The 19,806-nt window shown below is 45.0% G+C and overlaps 1 protein-coding gene across 6 annotated transcripts in view; it reads left to right on the top strand.

Moving 5' to 3' along the window:
- Positions 1-19,806, top strand: part of LOC149451947 (uncharacterized) — a 92,346-nt gene that overhangs the window by 128 nt on the left and 72,412 nt on the right. For 5 of the 6 annotated variants that reach the window (XM_089689900.1, XM_089689901.1, XM_089689903.1 and 2 more), the window contains exons 2-6: positions 2,986-3,018; positions 5,721-5,779; positions 9,990-10,018; positions 11,679-11,747; positions 14,830-14,895. In XM_089689900.1, the coding sequence (XP_089546026.1) occupies positions 5,761-5,779; positions 9,990-10,018; positions 11,679-11,747; positions 14,830-14,895 (183 nt within the window). In that variant the 5' untranslated portion in view covers positions 2,986-3,018; positions 5,721-5,760. The remainder of the gene's footprint in view (positions 1-2,985; positions 3,019-5,720; positions 5,780-9,989; positions 10,019-11,678; positions 11,748-14,829; positions 14,896-19,806) is intronic. The other variant, XM_089689902.1, reaches the window with a different exon arrangement.

The raw sequence follows: 19,806 nt of genomic DNA on the forward strand, positions 1-19,806 counted from the left end.
GACATACATGTCACCGACATACGTGTCACTTATCGCCAGGTGAAAGCAAAAGAGAGAGAAGAAAAGGGGTGACAGCAGTGTGAGATCCAGACAGAGGAAAAAACCCCAACAGATGAGAGACAGCAGAGAGCTGAAGAGGAAGAGACTGCTGTGGGTAAGAGACAGCAGAAGGCAGGATGGGGTGAGATGATAAGAGAGAGCACAGAGCCAGGAAAGAGACATCCTGCAGGTAGGAGAGAGGAGAGAGCCAGCAGAGGGCAGGAGAGTGACACCCTGCAGGTAGGACAGAATAGAAGACCAACAAAGAGACATCCCACAGGAAGGAAAGAACAGAGAGACAGCAGATGGTCAAAAAGTGAGATCCTCCAGAAAACAAAGTTAGCAGAGTAGCAGCAGAGGGCCAGGAAAGTGAAAGCCTGCAGGGAGGAGAGAGGGGAGACAGCAGAGGGCCAGGGAAGTGAAACCCTGCAGGGAGGGGAGAGAGAGCAGAGGGCCAAGAGAGTGACCTCCTGCAGGGAGGAGAGAGAGAGCAGAGGGCCAAGAGAGTGACCTCCTGCAGGGAGGAGAGAGAGAGCAGAGGGCCAGGAGAATGACCTCCTGCAGGGAGGAGAGAGGGGAGACAGCAGAATGCCAGGAGTGTGACCCCCTCTAGGGAGGAGAGAGGGGAGAGAGAGCAGAAGGCCAGGAGAGTGACCCCCCTCTAGGGAGGAGAGAGGGAAGAGAGAGCAGAGGACCAGGAAAACGACCTCCTCTAGGGAGGAGAGAGGGGGAGAGAGAGCAGAAGGCCAGAAGAGTGACCTCCTCTAGGCAGGAGAGAGGGGAGAGAGAGCAGTGGGCCAGGAAAGTGACATCCTGCAGGGAGGGGAGAGAGAGCTGAGGGCCACAAGAGTGACCTCCTGCAGGGAAGAGAGAGGAAAGAGAGCAGAGAGCCAGGAGAGTGACCCCCTATAGGGAGGAGAGAGGGGAGAGAGAGCAGAGGGCCAGGAAAGTGACATCCTGCAGGGAGGGGAGAGAGAGCTGAGGGCCACAAGAGTGACCTCCTGCAGGGAAGAGAGAGGGGAGAGAGCAGAGAGCCAGGAGAGTGACCTGCAGGGAGGAGAGAGGGGAGAGAGAGCAGAAGGCCAGAAGAGTGACCTCCTCTAGGGAGGAGAGAGCAGAGGGCCAGGGGAATGACCTCCTGCAGGGAGGAGAGAGCAGAGGGCCAGGAGAGTGACCTCCTGCAGGGAGGAGAGAGGGGAGAGAGAGCAGAGGGCCAGGAGAGTGACCTCCTCTAGGGAGGAGAGAGGGGAGAGAGAGCAGAGGGCCAGGAGAGTGACATCCTGCAGGGATGAGAGAGCAGATAGATAGCAAAGAGTCAGGAAAGAGACACCCTGCGTGTAGGGGAGAGCAGAGAGACAGCAGAGGGCCAGGAGAGTGACATCCTGCAGGTAGGCGAGAGACAGTAGAGACCAAGGACTGCAACGTCCTGAAGAGAGGAGAGAGCAGGGGAAAAGCATAGGATCAGAAAAGTGACACCCTGCAGGAAGGGGAGAGCAGAGAGACAGCAGATCGCCAAAAAAGAAAATAAGACAGTAAAGTGACAGCAGAGGGACAGAAAAGAGACATCCTGCAGGAACGAGAGAACAGAGAATAGCAAAGAATCATGAAAGAGACATCCTGCATGCAGGGGAGAGCAGGGAGACAGTGGAGGGCCTGGAGAGTGACATACCACAGGGACAAGAGAGACAGCAAAAGCCCAGGAAAGAGATATCCTGCTGATAGAGGTAAACAGAGAGACAGCAGAGTGCAAGGAGACAGATCCAGCAGGGAAGAGAGAGCAGAAGGCAAAGAAAGTGACATCCTTCTTGTAGCAGAGAGGAGAGACCACAGAGGACCAGGACCAGGAAAGAGATACCCTGCAGAAAAGGGAGAGCAGAGACACAGCAGAAAGACAGAAATAAGATATCCTGAAGGCAGCAGAGAGCAGACTGGCAGTGCAAAGCCAGGAAAGTGATATTCTGAAGGTAGGAGAGAGCAGAGAGACATCAAAGGGCCAAGAAAAAAGTGTCCTGTTGGTAGGAAGGTGAAGGCAGACAGTAGAAAGCCAGGAAAGGGACATCCTGTATGGAGGAGAGAGCAGAGAGAGACAGCAGAGAACCAGGAAAGGGACATCCTGCATGGAGGAGAGAGCAGAGAGACAGCAGAGAACCAGGAAAGAGACATCCTGTATGGAGGAGAGAGCAGAGAGACAGAAGAGAGCTACGAAAGGGACATCCGCATGGAGGAGAAAGCAGAGACAGCAGAGAGCCAGGCAAGGGACATCGTGCATGGAGGAGAGAGCAGAGTGGCAGCAGAGGACATGGAACACGATATCCTATATGGAGGAGAGAGCAAAGAGACAGCAGAGAGGCAGGAAAGAGACATTCTGCATGGAGGAGAGAGCAGAGAGACAGCAGAGAACCAGGAAAGAGACATCCTGAATGGAGGAGAGAGCAGAGAGACAGCAGAGAGCCAAGAAAGAGACATCCTACATGGAGGAGAGAGCAGAGAGACAGCAGAGGACATGGAACACGATATCCTATATGGAGGAGAGAGCAAAGAGGCAGCGAATGGCCAAAGTAATACAGACTATACAGAGCACAGCTAAGTGTCTGCCTGTTGATTGGGAAATATATTAGATTGGCTGTAATATTTCCATCTGTCCTTGAGGATTCTCGTGTTCCTCGGTCTCATCTGATCATCATTCTGCTACAGGAAGAGGAAACCACTTTACCTGACCACACAGAGTGCACTTCCTCCAGGCTGATATGTGATAAAGTACAGCAAAGTGCTACAACCCGCCACAACTACAGACTCCAATAAGAAACAAGATCAGTCATTTCTGATTGGTTGTTATGGTTTACTACACTTTGCACCACTGCTGCACTCTGCACTCCCCTTATAAGATGTGTGGTATATGATAGATTTGTGTGTACTTTAATCTACATGTCTGTTTGTGTTTTGCAGGACAAAACATTTTAAATAGTTACCCTGTATAAGGTGAGATACCCCGAGATGTACATTGTACACACATTGTAAGGACTTGGGGATTCATAGCATAAACCATTCCGGGTGCAATCATACAGTAGATTCCTCATCACCCTCTATGTATGGGGCCTCATCCTCAGCCTGTAGACATCTTGGGTATAGTAGGCCCAGGAAAACCAATTCTATGGCATTTATACATATCGTTGGTCTCCCCTATAGATGGGTCCAATCTTCGATAAGGATATGGGTGCCCACTGGCCCAGCATGAACTGTATTGGGGGCAGTCATAGATTTCTCACCATTGTTTTCCCCTATGAATATGGTCTAATCTGCAGCCTGTAGAGATCTGAGGGTTCTATAGGTCCAGTAGGAGCTGTACTGGGGGCAATCATAGATTTCCCACCATTGTTTTCCCTTATGAATATGGTCTTATCTGCAGCCTGTAATGATCTGAGGGTCCTATATGTCCATCAGGAGCTGTACTGGGGGCAATCATAGATTTCCCACCATTGTTTTCCCCTATGAATATGGTCTGATCTGCAGCCTTTAGGTATCTGAGGGTCCTAAAGGTCCAGTAGGAGCTGTACTGGGGGCAATCATAGATTTCTCACCATTGTTTTCCCCTATGAATATGGTCTAATCTGCAGCCTGTAGGGATCTGAGGGTCCTATAGGTCCAGTAGGAGCTGTACTGGGGGCAATCATAGATTTCCCACCATTGTTTTCCCTTATGAATATGGTCTTATCTGCAGCCTGTAATGATCTGAGGGTCCTATATGTCCATCAGGAGCTGTACTGGGGGCAATCATAGATTTCCCACCATTGTTTTCCCCTATGAATATGGTCTGATCTGCAGCCTTTAGGTATCTGAGGGTCCTAAAGGTCCAGTAGGAGCTGTACTGGGGGCAATCATAGATTTCTCACCATTGTTTTCCCCCCTATGAATATGGTCTAATCCGCAGCCTGTAGGTATCTGAGGGTCCTAAAGGTCCAGTAGGAGCTGTACTGGGGGCAATCATAGATTTCTCACCATTGTTTTCCCCTATGAATATGGTCTAATCTGCAGCCTGTAGGGATCTGAGGGTTCTATAGGTCCAGTAGGAGCTGTACTGGGGGCAATCATAGATTTCTCACCATTGTTTCCCCTATGAATATGGTCAAATCTACAGGTCGTAGGGATCTGGGGTTCTGAGAATGAACTAAACATAGATTTTTCTTCATTGATCTCCCCTTATGGATGGGGTCCGATCTGAAGACTATAGGGAACTGGGGGTCCACTAAGCCCAGCATGAACTGTACCAGGAGCAATCATAAATCTCTCATTGTTCACCCCAGGAGGTGGGGTCTAATCTACAGACTGTAGGGAACTGGGGGGTCTGAGCATGAACTGTTCCAGGGGCAATCGTAGATTTTTATCAGTGTTCTTTCCTATGGATAGAGTCTACTCTGCAGTGTGCAGGGAACTGGGGGTCCAATAGGCCAGTATGAACCGTACCGGGGCAATCATACATTTCCCATTGTTGATCCCTGTGGGTGGGATCTAATCTTCAGACTGTAGGGATCTGGGAGTCAGAGCATGAACTGTACTGGACTAAGCAGCACATATCACCTTGTACATTATTATTGGCTTCCCATGTGTCTTAAAAGCTGTACATCTAAGCAGGTACGTTGTCCAAGCCCAGCCTTCGATCTTTGATAATCTGTGAATTGCAGGTCCTGGGACAGGTCAGAGGGGGCGTTTTTTCCCAGATATGTTTTTATTGTTTTTTGTTATTATTAATGAACATATACAACATGCAAAAACATGTCTGGTCTACATCTCCTGGTATCAAGGATACAATGCTGAATAGGGATGAGTTGTGCATGCCTGGGTTTGGTTTGAGCAGGACCTGGTGACTAAAGTTCATGTGCTGAATCTGAACCTCATTGAAGTCAACATGAGCTGAATGTTTTAAAACAGTATTGCCCATTTTACAAGCTCATAGGCAATAGAGTGCCAAACAAATGGCATGGGGGGGCTGGTCACTGCCATGGATTACATGCTAACCCCCCCCCCCCTTGCCTTGCCAGTTTGCATGCTCAAATAAGGGTCTGGTATGGATTTTTGAAGGGGGGTCCATGCTTTTTTTTTTGCCTAATTTTTGCATGGGGTCCCCCATTAAAGTTCATACTTGACCCAAATGGCCTGGTATGATTTTAGGAGGAATCCCATACCATGCTTTTTTACCTATCCCCACCCCTTTGCCTACATGGGTGGGAATTCCTGGCCTTGTAAGTGAATGGGACTGCTGATGCACCTGGTTGTTGAGGATTCGGCAGTGCCTGCACCCACTGGTGTCCTTAGCATCCACTGAGTGCAGAAAGCAAAAATAAGACCACTATTATATATGATGTTCAGCTCCCACTGAATGGGTAAATGGATGAATGGGTAAAAGTGACTGTATTAAATCACATGGTACAAAGCAGAGCAACCTACCAAATATCGTTGTAGTCAAGAGATAAAATGTTTCTCTGCTTGTCATACAACCTTTAGTAGATAAAACTCATCCATAGAGAACTTGTATGAACTCAAAATTATATTTCCGTCTTAAAGTCTAACATCTAACCACTACCCATAGCAAGGCTTGTATAGATAATAGCTCGGAATTACAGGATCATAATGTGTTGTCGGTTTGGACAGCATTATATAATTAAAACATTTTTATTGATCTCTAGTTCATTTTGGGCATTTTATCACTGATATCTGGAGCTCCTCATGGATCAGTTCATCAAAGGTCTGTGATGATATTTTTATTTTAGAAATTGTTTTATTACTTACTTTAGTATCATTATTTTATTTTGTGTTTATTTCTTTATTTTATTATAATGATTCTTGAGAGTATTTATATTATTCTTCTTCTTCTTCTCTTCTTCTTCTTCTTCTTCTTATTATTATTATTATTAATAATAATAATAGCAGTAGTAGTAGTAGTATTATTATTTGATAATTACAAATATTATTTATTATTTACTGTATATTGAATAATATGCATTAGTGTATTTTTATTTGCATTATTATTGTTATTAATATTATTATTATTATTAATCTGTATGTTTGGGTCAAACAATAGGTCTTTAGTAACTAGAGTTTCTGTCTTTGATTCGGAGAAAGTAAAAGGTGTTGCAGTCACTTTTTTATTATTAAGATTTATGTACCCCCAACCAGTTAAAATAAAAAGGCAGAACAGGCTGTCATATTCACTGTCAATCTGAAGTTTCCCCTGCTGCATTGTGTCCTCCAGTCTTTCAGGTTTCATGACTCTGGGAATACTGAGAACACACTATGGGGGTCAATTTACTAAAACTGGAGCTCCCAGAATCTGGTGCAGCTGCACATGGCAGCCAATCAGCTTCTAACCTCAGCTTGTTATACAGAGAGAGAGGGAGTGGTGAAGGAGACAAGCCGGGCAAATGGGAAAGAGAGACAGAGAAAGGTGGAGAGTGAGCGAGGAAGACATAGAGAGTCAGGAGTGGGGAGAGAGCAAGGAAGAGAGAGGGAAAGGAAGGGTGAGGCTTAAAGAGGTAGAGAGCAATAAAGCAACAAAAAAAGAGAGAATGAGAAAAAGGGAGCAAGAAAGAGAGGGATAAAGAGGAAGAGAGATGGTGGGGAGAGAGGGGGGAAGAAAGAGGGTGATGGAGAGAAAGAGAGCAAGGGAAAAGAAGACAGAGAGAGACGAGGGTGAAGGGGGACAGAGATTAGAAAGAGAAGGCGTGAGCGAGAGAGAGAGAGAGAGAGAGAGAGAGAGAGAGATGGAAACAGAGTGAGAGAGAGCGAAGAAGAAGGAAAAGAGATGGAGAGAGGGAGAAAATGAGATTGTGAGGGAGAGGAAAAGTGAGAGAGCACAAGGGGGAGAAAGAGAGCAACAGCATGAGGAGGAGGGCTAGAGAGAGAAAGAGAGCAAGAGCATGAAGAAGAGGGCTAGAGAAAGAAAGAGAGAGAGCGTGAGGAAGAGGGATAGAGAGAGAAATAGAGAGAGAGAGAGCGTGATGAAGAGGGATAGAGAGAGAAAGAGAGAGAGAGTGTGAGGAGGAGGGCTAGAGAGAGAAAGAGAGCAAGATCATGAGGAGGAGGGCGAGAGAGAGAAAGAGAGAGAGAGCGTGAGGAAGAGGGATAGAGAGAGAAAGAGAGCAAGGGCATGAGGAGGAGGGATAAAGAGAGAAAGAGAAAGCGTGCAGAAGAGGGATAGAGAGAGAGAAAGAGACAGGGATAGCATGAGCAGGAGGGATAGAGAAAGAAAAAAAGCGTGAAGAGAAGGGCTAGAGAGAGAGAATGCGAGGAGGAGGGATAGAGAGATAGAGAGGGATAGTGTGAGCAGGAAGGATAGAGAGAGAAAGAGAAAGCGTGCGGAAGAGGGAGAGAGAGAGAGAGAGAGAGAGAGAATGCGAGGAGGAGGGATAGAGAGATAGAGAGGGATAGTGTGAGCAGGAAGGATAGAGAGAGAAAGAGAAAGCGTGCGGAAGAGGGAGAGAGAGAGAGAGAGAGAGAATGCGAAGAGGAGGGAGAGAGAGAGCACGCGGAAGAGGACTAGAGAGAGAAAGAGAGCGTGAGGAGGAGGGATAGAGAGATAGAGAGGGATAGTGTGAGCAGGAAGGATAGAGCGAGAAAGAGAGAGGGAGTGTGAGGAAAATGGAAAGAAAAGGCTTGGAGCGAAAAAAAAAAAAAAAGTTAGTTGAGTTTTAAATTAGAGAGGGCTCACCTGATTCGTAGTGGTATGTTGCTGGGAGGGGTCCCATGAGGTTAAGGGGGGAGTGGTGAGGCACAAGGGTCCAGTCGGCGACATTGCAGAAGAAAGAAAGCTTCTCACTCTCCCTCCCCATCATTTACTGTGTTTTTGCTGTAGTTGTCATGGCAGCCTGGTGGTGGTTGGTCTTTGGAGGAGGAAAGAATTCTGAATATGGAATGGTTCAGGAACCATTGATGGTATGGGGACCTTGGTACATTCTTGTTTACGAGAAATAAAATGGTGGTCACTGCAGATAATTAGGATGGTCTCCGAGCCGGTGTGTTGTGACTGGGGGCCTAAGTTTAAAGGATAAGTTCACCTTTTAATAAAAAATAATAAATGCACATTTTTTTGTTACTAATAAACATGTGCATTTGTTATTTTTGGTTGCAGCAGCCTGAAAAGCATTGCACCAGTGATCATCAGATTGCTGGTGCCATGCATGTCTTCTGCAGACCTGTCAGTGTATTTGCTCGCCTGTACAGGATGTATGGGGTGTATGGAATGTACAGGATGTATGGGATGTACAGGGTGTACGGGGTGTACAGGGTGTTCAGGATGTACGGGGTGTACAGTGTGTACGGCATGTATGGGATTTACAGGGATGTACGGGGGTGTACAGGATGTATGGGGGTGTACGTGGTGTACAGGGTGTTCGGGATGTATGGGTTGTATGGCATGTATAGGATATACAGGATATACGGGGGTGTACAGGATGTATGGGGGTGTACGGGGTGTACAGGGTGTATGGGATGTACAGGGTGTAGGGGATGTACGGGATGTACGGAATATACGGGTTGTATGGGATGTATAAGGTGCATGAGGTGTACTGGATGTACGGGATGTACGGGATATATGAGCAAGCAGATATATTGACAAGAAGATTCAATGAACTACCACTGCACTCCACAGCTGCTAAGGCTTTTGGGACTTAGTCTATCATTCACAGAGGACTGTGAATGAGTGAGGCGGCCGTGTGGGGGGGAGAATATCCCCCGTTAGCTGTCAAAGGTGGTAGTGGAGGCCGGTCTGATCATAACATGTTACAACCTGAATATGGGTGTAATATGTAACATGTTATGAAAGGTGAACTTATCTAAACAAAAGGTTTTCCACGGGGAATATAGGTTGTGTTTGTTGACGTCAAAGACCACCAAGCTTTGTTTCTGTTTCTATTTCAAGGAATGTTATGTTATTTAAATTTAATTAATTTATTTGTGAATAAAAGGCTGCAATGGCAATTTTGACTCCAAATCTGGTTCTGTTCCTTTATTGTATATTTGGGTTGGGGGGGATGGCCTAGCAGGCTTGGGGTTAAGGTTGGAGGGTATCTATTCTACACTTGTCATGGAAAGAGAGAGAGTGTGAGGAAGAGGAAAAGAGAGAGGGAAGAAGAGGGAGGGAAGAAGAGGGAGAGAGGGAGGGAAGAAGGGGGAAAGAGAGGGAAGAAGAGGGAAAGAGAGGGAGAGAGAGGGAGAGAGTGGGAAGTAGAGGGAGAAAGAGAGAGGGAAGAAGAGGGAGAAAGAGAGAGAGAGAGAGAGAGAGAGAGAGAGAGAAGAATGAGAGAGAGGGAACAAGAGAGAAAGAGAGGGAAGAAGGGGGGAGAGAGACGGAAGAAGAGGGGGAGGGAGAGAGAGAGAGAGGGAGGGGGGAGAAGGAGAGATACAGAGAGGGGGGAGAAGGAGAGAGAGAGAGAGAGGGAGAGAGAGAGAGAGAAGGGGAGAGAGGGAACAAGAGATAAAGAGAGGGGAGAAGAGAGAAAGACGGAAGAAGAGGGAGAGAGGGGGGAAGAAGAGGGAGAGAGGGGGAAGAAGAGAGAGAGAGAAGAGGGAGAGAGAGAGAGGAAGAAGGAGAGAGGGGGGACAAGATAGAAAGAGAGGGAAGAAGAGGGAGAGAGAGAGATGGAAGAAGAGGGAAGGGAGAGAGAGAGAGAGGGGGGGGGGGGAGATACAGAGAGAGGGAAGAAGGAGGGGGGGAGAAGAGGGATAGAGAGAGAGAGAAAGAGAGAGAGAGAAGAGGGGGAGAGAGAGAGGGAGAGAGAGAGAGGGGGGGAGAAGAGGGAGAGAGAAAAGGAACTCATAATAGTAGTCAGGCATGAATGAATACAGAGGCATAGCATACACACACACTGCAATGTTTCTGCTCCAGTTGTTGTTCCTGTTTTCTTATGTTGCCCCTTCAGTTGCATTATGACTATTTTATTGTTATATTTCCATTCTAGCTAAATTGGGGCCCATCCCACTTCTCTATGTAAGTACCTGTTCGTACATTTACACCCAGGAAAGGCATAGTGCCAGACAATCGACTTGCAGCTATGGGATTAGGGATCAGTCTATGTAAAAGTTCAATGTCTTCCTTAGCACAGGAAGTGAGATAAAATTGCCCCAGCAGGTTCTCTTGCTGACATTTGTTTGCTCTTCTCTACTTCACTGTTGCCTTAGTTTTTGTTAAAGATGTTCACAAAAGAAATATTAATTATTATTATTATTATATTATACAGGATTTAAATAGCACCAACAGTTTGCGCAGCGCTTTACAAAATGAAGGCTGACATTACAGTTACAATACAATTTGGTACAAGAGGAAACAGAGGGCTCGTTAGAGTTTACAATCTAGGAGATTAATTTTGTTTCTATTTCATTTGATAAGTAACTAATTTAGTTTCATCATAATCGTTATGTTGGAACGATTTATTTTTAAATGATTCGTTATTTCGGGAAAGTATATATTCATTGTTCTGAATCAATTCATATTTTCAGAAGTTCTGTTATTCTTTTGTTATATCTGAAGATTGGCTTTATTAGCTTTTACATATTTAATGAATATGTATTCATTCATTAAATTAATTCCCCCATTCCCAACTGACCTTGTTTGTTGGATGTCACATATACAAATTAAATGAGGTGAAATGGGTGTCATGTGGAGTGGAGAGACATAAGAGGTGGAGGAATATAAGGGACATGTAGGGTGGAGGAACATAAGAGACAATAAATGGAGGGATTTGGGGGCACGTGAGGTGGAGAGTCATTAGAGGTAGAGGAACATAAGAGACCTGAAGGGTGGAGGGACATGGGGGACATGCGAGGTGGAAAGACATAAGGTGTGGAGGGACCTAAGGGGCATGGAGAGTAGAGGAACATAAGAAGCCTGAGGGGTGGAGGGACATGGGGGACATGCGAGGTGGAAAGACATAAGGGATGGAGGGACCTAAGGGGCATGAAAGGTAGAGGAACATAAGAGACCTGAGGGGTGGAGAGACATGAGGGACATGTAAGGTGGAGAGACATAAGGGGTAGAGGAACATAAGGGTCATGAGGACTAGAGGAACATAAGAAACCGGAGGGGTGGAGGGACATGGGGGACATGCAAGATGGAGAGACATAAGGGGTGAAGGAACATAAGGAATATGAGGGGTAGATTAACCTAAGAGACATGTGGGGTAGAGGAACATAAGAGACATGAGGGATGGAGGAACTTGGGGTACATGCAAGGTGGAGAGACATAAGGCATGAAGGAAGATAAGGAAGATGAGCGGTGAAGGAATACAAGAGACATGATGGATGGAGGGACTTGGGGGACATGCAAGGTGGAGAGACAAAAGGGGTGAAGGAAATAAGGAACAGGAGGGGTAGAGGAACCTAAGAGACATGATTGATGGGGGGACTTGGGGGACATGGGATTGCAAGGTGTAAAGACATAAGCAGTGAAGTAACATAGAACATGAGCGGTGAAGGAATATAAGAGACATGGTGGATGGAGGGACTTGGGGGACATGCGAGGTGGAGAAACATAAGGAGTGAAGGAACATAAGGCACATGAGGGGTAGAGGAGCCTAAGAGACATGATGGATAGAGGGACATGGGGGACATGTTCACTATCTTTTACATAAACTGTATGTTTCATTCTGCAGGTACTCGTCATATTCTTCCTTTCTTTGTGGATCTTCTTTTCTATTGGTGAAAACTCTCTCATGTATTCTGTAAGTATCTAAAATATTATATTTCCAGCAGTAGGCTTTTAAAACAATTGTGAGCAAAAGAAGATCTGTAGCTCAAACAGCTCAACACACACTGCAATGTCAAGAGGTCATTGATCTGCCAAGTGATATAGATGAACTGTTGATGATGGCCAACAAATAGAACATTGGTTGTGTTCAAAAAAATGGTAACTATATACAGTATAGCCAAATCTGATTACAAATGAAGGAACATAAGAGACCTGAGGGGCAGAGGGACATGGGGGGACATGTGAGGTGGAGAGACATAAATGGTGGAGGAAGGTAAGGGACATGAGGGGTAGAGGAACATAAGAGACCTGAGGGGTGGAGGGACATGGGGGACATGTGAGGTGGAAAGACATAAATGGTGGAGGAAGGTAAGGGACATGAGGGGTAGAGGAATATAAGAGACCTGAGTGGTGGAGGGACATGGAGGACATGTGAGATGGAGAGACATAAATGGTGGAGGAAGGTAAGGGACATGAGGGGTAGAGGAACCTAAGAGACCTGAGGGGTGGAGGGACAAGGGGGACATGTGAGGTGGAGAGACATAAATGGTGGAGGAAGGTAAGGGACATGAGGGGTAGAGGAACATAAGAGACCTGAGGGGTGGAGGGACAAGGGGGACATGTGAGGTGGAGAGACATAAATGGTGGAGGAAGGTAAGGGACATGAGGGGTAGAGGAACATAAGAGACCTGAGGGGTGGAGGGACATGGGGGACATGTGAAGTGGAGAGACATAAATGGTGGAGGAAGGTAAGGGACATGAGGGGTAGAGGAACATAAGAGACCTGAGAGGTTGTTGTACATGTGGGACATGCAAGGTGGAGAGACATAAGGGGTGAAGGAACATAAGGGACATGAGCGGAGAAGGAATATAAGAGACATGATGGATGGAGGGACTTGGGGGACATGCGAGATGGAGAGACAAAAGGAGCAAAGGAACATAAGGAACAGGAGGGGTAGAGGAACCTAAGAGACATGATGGATGGGGGGACTTGGGGGACATGGGATTGCGAGGTGTAAAGACATAAGGGGTGAAGTAACATAAGGAACATAAGCATTCCTGTCATCTACTTTGAGCAGACCATGAAGCCTTATACTCTTTTGGACTTAAAATTAGTGGGAACCTCCATAGTGACCTTTGTGCTGCAATAGCCTGAACCCTCTCAGGAAGTATGATGATTATGTAACCATTGGTCCTATGCAACCACCGTGGTACATCCCCCTGATGAAGATTTGCACCAATAATTGAAACGTGTCGGGGTTTTCATATGCACTATTAGGCTCCTGTGTTTCACTCTGGTTTTCATACATGGCTATGGCCAGTCTCTATTCTGTTTTTATGCGCTGTGTTTTTTAAAACAAATGATAATAGATGTTTAATTTTTACATTTTGTCTGATGTTTTCTGGTGCCTTTAAAATCCCAGTTTGTTTGCTATCCTTCTGTTCACTTATAAACAATGACACCTCCGCTGGAATATGGCAATAAGGAATAAAAACATCCACCAAATTCTATAAATGTTGTCATTAAAGATGCCCCCATACATCGTCTGGTGATCAGCATTAGGCATGTGCAGCTTCGTTAGTCAGAGATTTGGATGTATCCGAATGACACAAACCTGGAATAGCAAAACAAAATGTTGTCCTAAATTCAACTCCAACTCCAAATTGAATTTGAATTGAATTAAAAAATTAAATCTAATTCGAAAACAAATTTGAAATATAAACATATTGCCGACTATTGCTGATTCCTTCAAAGAGTATGTGCATTAGTGTTAGAAAAGAATAGAATTGAAAATAAAAGAATGGAATAGAAAATAATAGAATAGAAAATAATGGAATAGAAAAGACTATAGCAGAAAAAAATAGAATAGATTTGAACAGAATAGAATGAACATATAAGTCTTCCCAAATTCGAATTTCAAAAACCATAGAGTAAAATAGAAAAGAATATAATAGAACATAAAAGAATAGAATAAAATAGAACATAATGGAATGGAATAGAATAGAATATAAAATAATAGATTTGCATAGAATAGAAAAGAGTAGAATAGAAAATAAATGAATAGAAAAAAAACAGAATAGAAGAAAAATAGAAGAAAGATAAAAAAGAATAGAAAGAATATAGCTGTCTTCCACAATGGAATAGAATAAAACAGAATAGAATAGAAAATAAAATAATGGAATAAATTAGAATAGAAATTAAAGGAATAGAAAAGAATAGAAAAAAAATAGAAAATAATAGAATAGAAAACAAAGGAATATGAAAGAATAGAACAGAAAAAAATAGAATCAATTTGAATTGAATAAAATAAAATAAAATAGAAAGAATATAGCTGTCTTTTGAAATTAGATTTTGAAAAGAATAGAATAGAATAAAACAGAATTGCATAGAAAAGAATAGAGTAAAACAGAAGGGAATAGATAAAACAAAATAATTGAATTAAATAGAATAGAAAATACAGGAATTTTAAAAACCAGAAAAGAGTAGAATAGAATAGAAAATAAAGGAATAGAATAGAAAAGAGAAAATAGAAAAGATTAGAATAGAAAGAATATAATCATCTTTCAAAATTTTAATTGAAAATGTTTAATTTTGAATGGAATAGAGCCAGCCATGCTTCAAAATAAATGCGTATCAGTTAGATTTTTTCTAAAGTGAATGCGATTCCAATTTCATTTGAGTTCTTTGACCAGGGGCGGACTGACAACTAATGGGGCCCCCAGGCAATAGGGGATCATGGGGCCCCTGTGTCCTTGCCTAAACCCAAAAAAGCCTATGAAAAAGGTACCAGGGGCATCTCATGGGGCCCCCTACTGACCCCGGCCCTCGGGCAGTGCCCGAGTTTCCAAATGGTCAGTCCACCCCTGGCTTTGACTTCACTGAAAAAATTTGAATCCGGTCAAAAACGGATAAACGAAAATTCCAAAATGAAACAAATGTTTTTGTTCTGCACAAGTCTAATCTGCATTTTTAAACATGACAGAAGGAGTCGTCATGATGCTGGTCGGCGTGATCCCTCAGAATGTCTAATCTACATCTCTCCTCTTCCTCACAGCTCTCTGTGATAATTACAATCCTCCTGAAAGGGTCCCTGCTGTCCCATTGGGTGATCTTCAGATGTGTGAGTATGTCTCCAGGATGGTGGTGGGACCAATATGCCCCCCGGTGGGAATCTGGAACTCAAAGAAGCAATAAATTGTGAGAAATTGACAAAACCTTCCCCCATACAATAGAAGGCTCACTCATCTCCCTGGTATCATCCTGCTGATCCATGGCTAGGGGTGAGCGAAATAGAGAGTTTATCTGTGAAAATCGAGTTTTCTCTGCAGTCTTCTGCCATATACTGTGGGGGAAATGCCTTGGAGCCAATGAAAAGTACAATTAACCCCTTCAATACCAGGCACTCACACCCCCCCCCCCCCCCTTCCTGCCCAGGCCAATTTTCAGCTTTAAGTGCTGTCGCACCATGAATGACAATTGTGCGGTCATGCAACACTGTATCCATGTGATATTTGTATCATTTTGTGAGACAGAGAGCTTTCTTTTGGTGGTATGTAACCAACACTGGGGGAGTTTCATTTTTTGCTAAACAAATGAAAAAAGATCGAAAAATAAAAAAAAACCAATGCTTTTCTTAGTTTCTGTTATAAAACTTTGCAAATAAGTAATTTTTCTATTTCACTGATCTGTGCTGATGGGCACTGATGGGCGCTGATGAGGCTGTACTAATGGGCACTGATGAGGTTGCACTGATGGGTGCTGATGGGGCTGTACTGATGGGTGCTGATGAGGCTGTACTGATGGGAGCTGATGAGGCTGTACTGATGGGCACTAATGAGGCTGCACTGATGGACACTCATGAGGCTTCACTGATGGGCACTCATGAGGCTGCACTGATGGACACTCATGAGGCTTCACTGATGGGCACTCATGAGACTGTACTGATGGGCGCTGATGAAGCTGTACTGATGGGCACTAATGAGGCTGCACTGATGGGCACTCATGAGGCTGTACTGATGGGCGCTGATGAAGCTGTATGGATGGGCACTAATGAGGCTGCACTGATGGGCACTCATGAGGCTGTAATGATGGGTGCTGATGAGGCTGTACTGATGGACACTGATGAGGCTGTAGTGGTGGGTGCTGAAGAGGCTGCACTGATGGGTACTGATGAGGCTGCACTGATGGGTACTGATGAGGGTCACTGATGGGCGCTGATGAGGCTGCACTGATGGGCACTGATGGGTGCTAATGAGGCGGCACTGATGGGCGCTGATGAGGCTGTACTGATGGGCACTGATGAGGCTGTACTGATGGGCGCTGATGAGGCTGCACTGATGGGTGCTGATGAGGCTGTACTGATGGGAGCTGATGAGGCTGTACTGATGGGTGCTGATGAGATGGTACTGATGGGCGCTGATGAGGCTGTAGTGATGGGCACTAATGAGGCTGCAGTGATGGGCACTCATGAGGCTGCACTGATGGACACTCATGAGGCTGCACTGATGGGCACTCATGAGACTGTACTGATGGGCGCTGATGAAGCTGTACTGATGGGCACTAATGAGGCTGCACTGATGGGCACTAATGAGGCTGTACTGATGGCGCTGATGAAGCTGTACTGATGGGCACTAATGAGGCTGTACTGATGGACGCTGATGAGGCTGTAGTGGTGGGTGCTGATGAGGCTGCACTGATGGGTACTGATGAGGCTGCACTGATGGGTACTGATGAGGGTGCACTGATGGGTACTGATGAGGGTGCACTGATGGGCGCTGATGAGGCTGCACTGATGGGCACTGATGGGTGCTAATGAGGCGGCACTGATGGGCGCTGATGAGGCAGCACTGATGGGCACTGCTGAGGCTGCACTGATGGGCACTGATGAGGGTGCACTGAAGGGCACTGATGAGGCGGCACTTATGGGTACTGATGAGGCTGTACTGATGGGCGCTGATGAAGCTGCACTGATGGGCGCTGATGAGATGGCATTGATGAGGCTGTACTGATGGGCATTCATGGGGCTGCACTGATAATCAGTGTAAATGTGTGCTGTCACAGGATTGTCACACAATGACAACGCTGAGCAAAGGAAAAGCCAATAACTGCATTTATTTACATGTGATCAGCTGTGATTGGACACAGCTGATCACATGGTAAAGGGCCACTGTGATTGGTCATTCACTGGGATCTGTGAGGACACTTGATATTTTAGAACAACTGAAGTTAAAAAAAATTAGTTTAGTGGCTTTCTAAGATACGATGGGCTTTACACGACTTTGGAAAGGTATGGAAGCTTCTTTTACGTACAAAGGACCTGGTCATATGACAAAAAAAACGGGTGAGCCACGTTTTACCATCCTCAGTCCCTATGCCCTTTAGCTGCAGAGGCAGCAGCCAAGGGTGTAAATGTGGAAGGAGGAGTTATATGTCCCCTGTGGCTTTCGCAGGGTGCTACCATCCACCAACCATGAACAATTCAGGTGAGTTGGGCCACTCTTCAACCACCCAGCTACCGCAGACAATGCATGCAGTTGCAGCGGGCTAGTGTGGGATGCAGCATCTCCTCACCACCTGCTTTAACCCCTTGGTGGCTGTACAGCACATGGTTGCAGGGCGCTTTGTAAATACAAAGTTAAAGCAAAGAGCAAAAGTGAAATTCTGTGTGAAACTGGGCAAGTCTGCCACAGAGACATTTGACGTGAGTCACCACAATTATGGCGATGCTGCAATGGGCCGTTCGAGGTGTTTTGAGTGGCACGTGTGCTTCAAAAGTGGAAGAACATCACTGGAAGACAAGAGATCAGGAAGAACTTCAATGAGCTCAACCCCCGAAAATATCAAAACGGTTCGGCAACTTGTGCATGATGATGGTTGGAGAACAATCCACAACCTTGCTGCCATTGTCGGTGTGTCATACAGAACGGTTCAGGCAATCCTCAAGTGTGATTTGAACATGCCCCATGTCACTACCAAGTCCGTCCCCAGGATGCTGACCCAGGAGCAGAAGGAATACCACATCAAAGTCTGCTAAGAACTCTCTCAGTGTGCCATGGATGACCTGTCCTTCATGTAGAGGATCATTACCAGTGACAAAGCCTGGGTGTATGGGTACAACCCTGAGATGAAGTAACAGTCTTCACAATGGAAGAGCCCAACATCTCCGCAACCAGAAAAGGCAAGGCAGGTCCACAGCTCGACTAAGTGCATACCCATCGTCTTTCTCAACATTCATGGCGTTGTGCATGGAGAATTCATCCCCAGGGGCCAGACCATCAATAGAGAGTTCTACTGCCAGGTTTTAAGGCATCTGAGGGAGGACCTTCAGTGGATCTGTGGTGTGCAAAAAACTAGATGTTCCACAACGATAATGCACCTTATCAACAAGTTCTCCTCTTATGTGAATTTCTCACCAGAATTAACATGATATTACTTCGACACCCACCCTACTCGCCAGATTTGGCTCCTGTGGACTTTGCCCTCTTCCCGAAGATGAAGATCAAGTTCAAAGGAGATCCAGCATAAATTGTAGAAGATGCTTGCCACACGTGGAAAAGAAGGCTTTCTTGGACACATTCCAGAAGTGGCAGGAACGCTGGGAGCGCTGTATTGCTCTGTAAGGGGGCTATTCTGAAGGTGATAGTGTGTAAATGTAGATAAATAAAGTACTTTCTTGTAAACAGAACAAGTCTCCAAACATTTTATCAACACTTCCTACAAGATGTAAATTCTAAAAAGACTAAAAAAAAAAAAAGGAAGTATAGTATTAAGATAGATGCCAGATAAAGGTGACTTGTTCTTACAATTATATTTCTTTAAGTTTTTTTTTTTTTTGCCCTCAGTGGAAAATGAAAGAAATGTTCTGTTTTCTGTCTGAACTTTGATCGATTCATTTCTTTTGTATTTTGATAAGCACATTTATCTTTTCCAGAGGCACATTGCACCCGCTTGTGTCTACGCTGCATATCGTACTGCTAAACGAACACTTGTGTTTTTGCTGCATTGCAGTTAGGTGAATGCAGATTTGATCATTACTGTTGTAATAGTACATATTATGCACTTAAGCTCCAGGCAAATGGCCAATTCCCCAGATGAAACAAATACACTCACCGGCCATTTTATTAGGTCCACCTCCTAGTACCGGGTTGGACCCTCTATTGCCTTCACAACTGCCTTCGTTCTTTGCGGCATAGATTCCACAAGGTGTTGGAAACGTTCCTCAGAGATTTTGCTCCATATTGACATGATGGTGTCATGCAGTTGCTGCAGATTTGTCGGCTGCATATCCATGATGCAAATCTCCCATTCTACCACATCCCAATTGTGCTCTATTGGATGGAGATCTGGTGATTGTGGAGGCCATTGGAATGCAGTGAACTCATTGTCATGTTCAAGAAACCAGTTTGAGATGATTTGAGCTTTGTGACATGGAGCATTATCCTGCTGGAAGGAGCCATCAGAAGATGGGTACACTGGCACCTGGCATGGTCTTCTGCTGCTGTAGCCCATCTGTTTCATGGTTAGATGTCTTGTGCATTCAGAGATGGTATTCTGCATACCTTGGTTTTAATGAGTGGTCATTTACTATCACTGTTCTCTAGCCGGTCTAAAACCACTTTTGACCTAAAGGGATGCTTTTTGGACGCCATGGAAGTCAGACATATCTTTAACAAACACTGGAACATTTTAGCTAATGACCCAGTTTTAAAGAGGATTTTACCATCAAAACCAGAAATAGTTTTTAAAGGAGCACCCAATGTCAGAGATAAAATAGCCCAAATATTATCAACCCACCTAACCAAACTGTTTGGGAACCTCAAAGGATTTTACAAGTGCCCGGTCTGTGTCTTAAGCGGAAACAAACTGCCGAAAATCACGGCATTTACTTCGAATGTTACCAATAAGAGTTACCAAATTGACACATTTATCACATGCAATAGTAAATATGTGGTATATCTCCTTGAGTGCTCCTGTAATAAACAATATATATGAAGAACCACAAGAAAAATGAGATATAGAATGAGAGAACATG

The sequence above is a fragment of the Staurois parvus genome, unplaced genomic scaffold (genome assembly GCF_062004578.1).
Source record: "Staurois parvus isolate SC_StPar_1 unplaced genomic scaffold, SC_StPar_1.0 ptg000503l, whole genome shotgun sequence".
NCBI lineage: Eukaryota > Metazoa > Chordata > Amphibia > Anura > Ranidae > Staurois > Staurois parvus.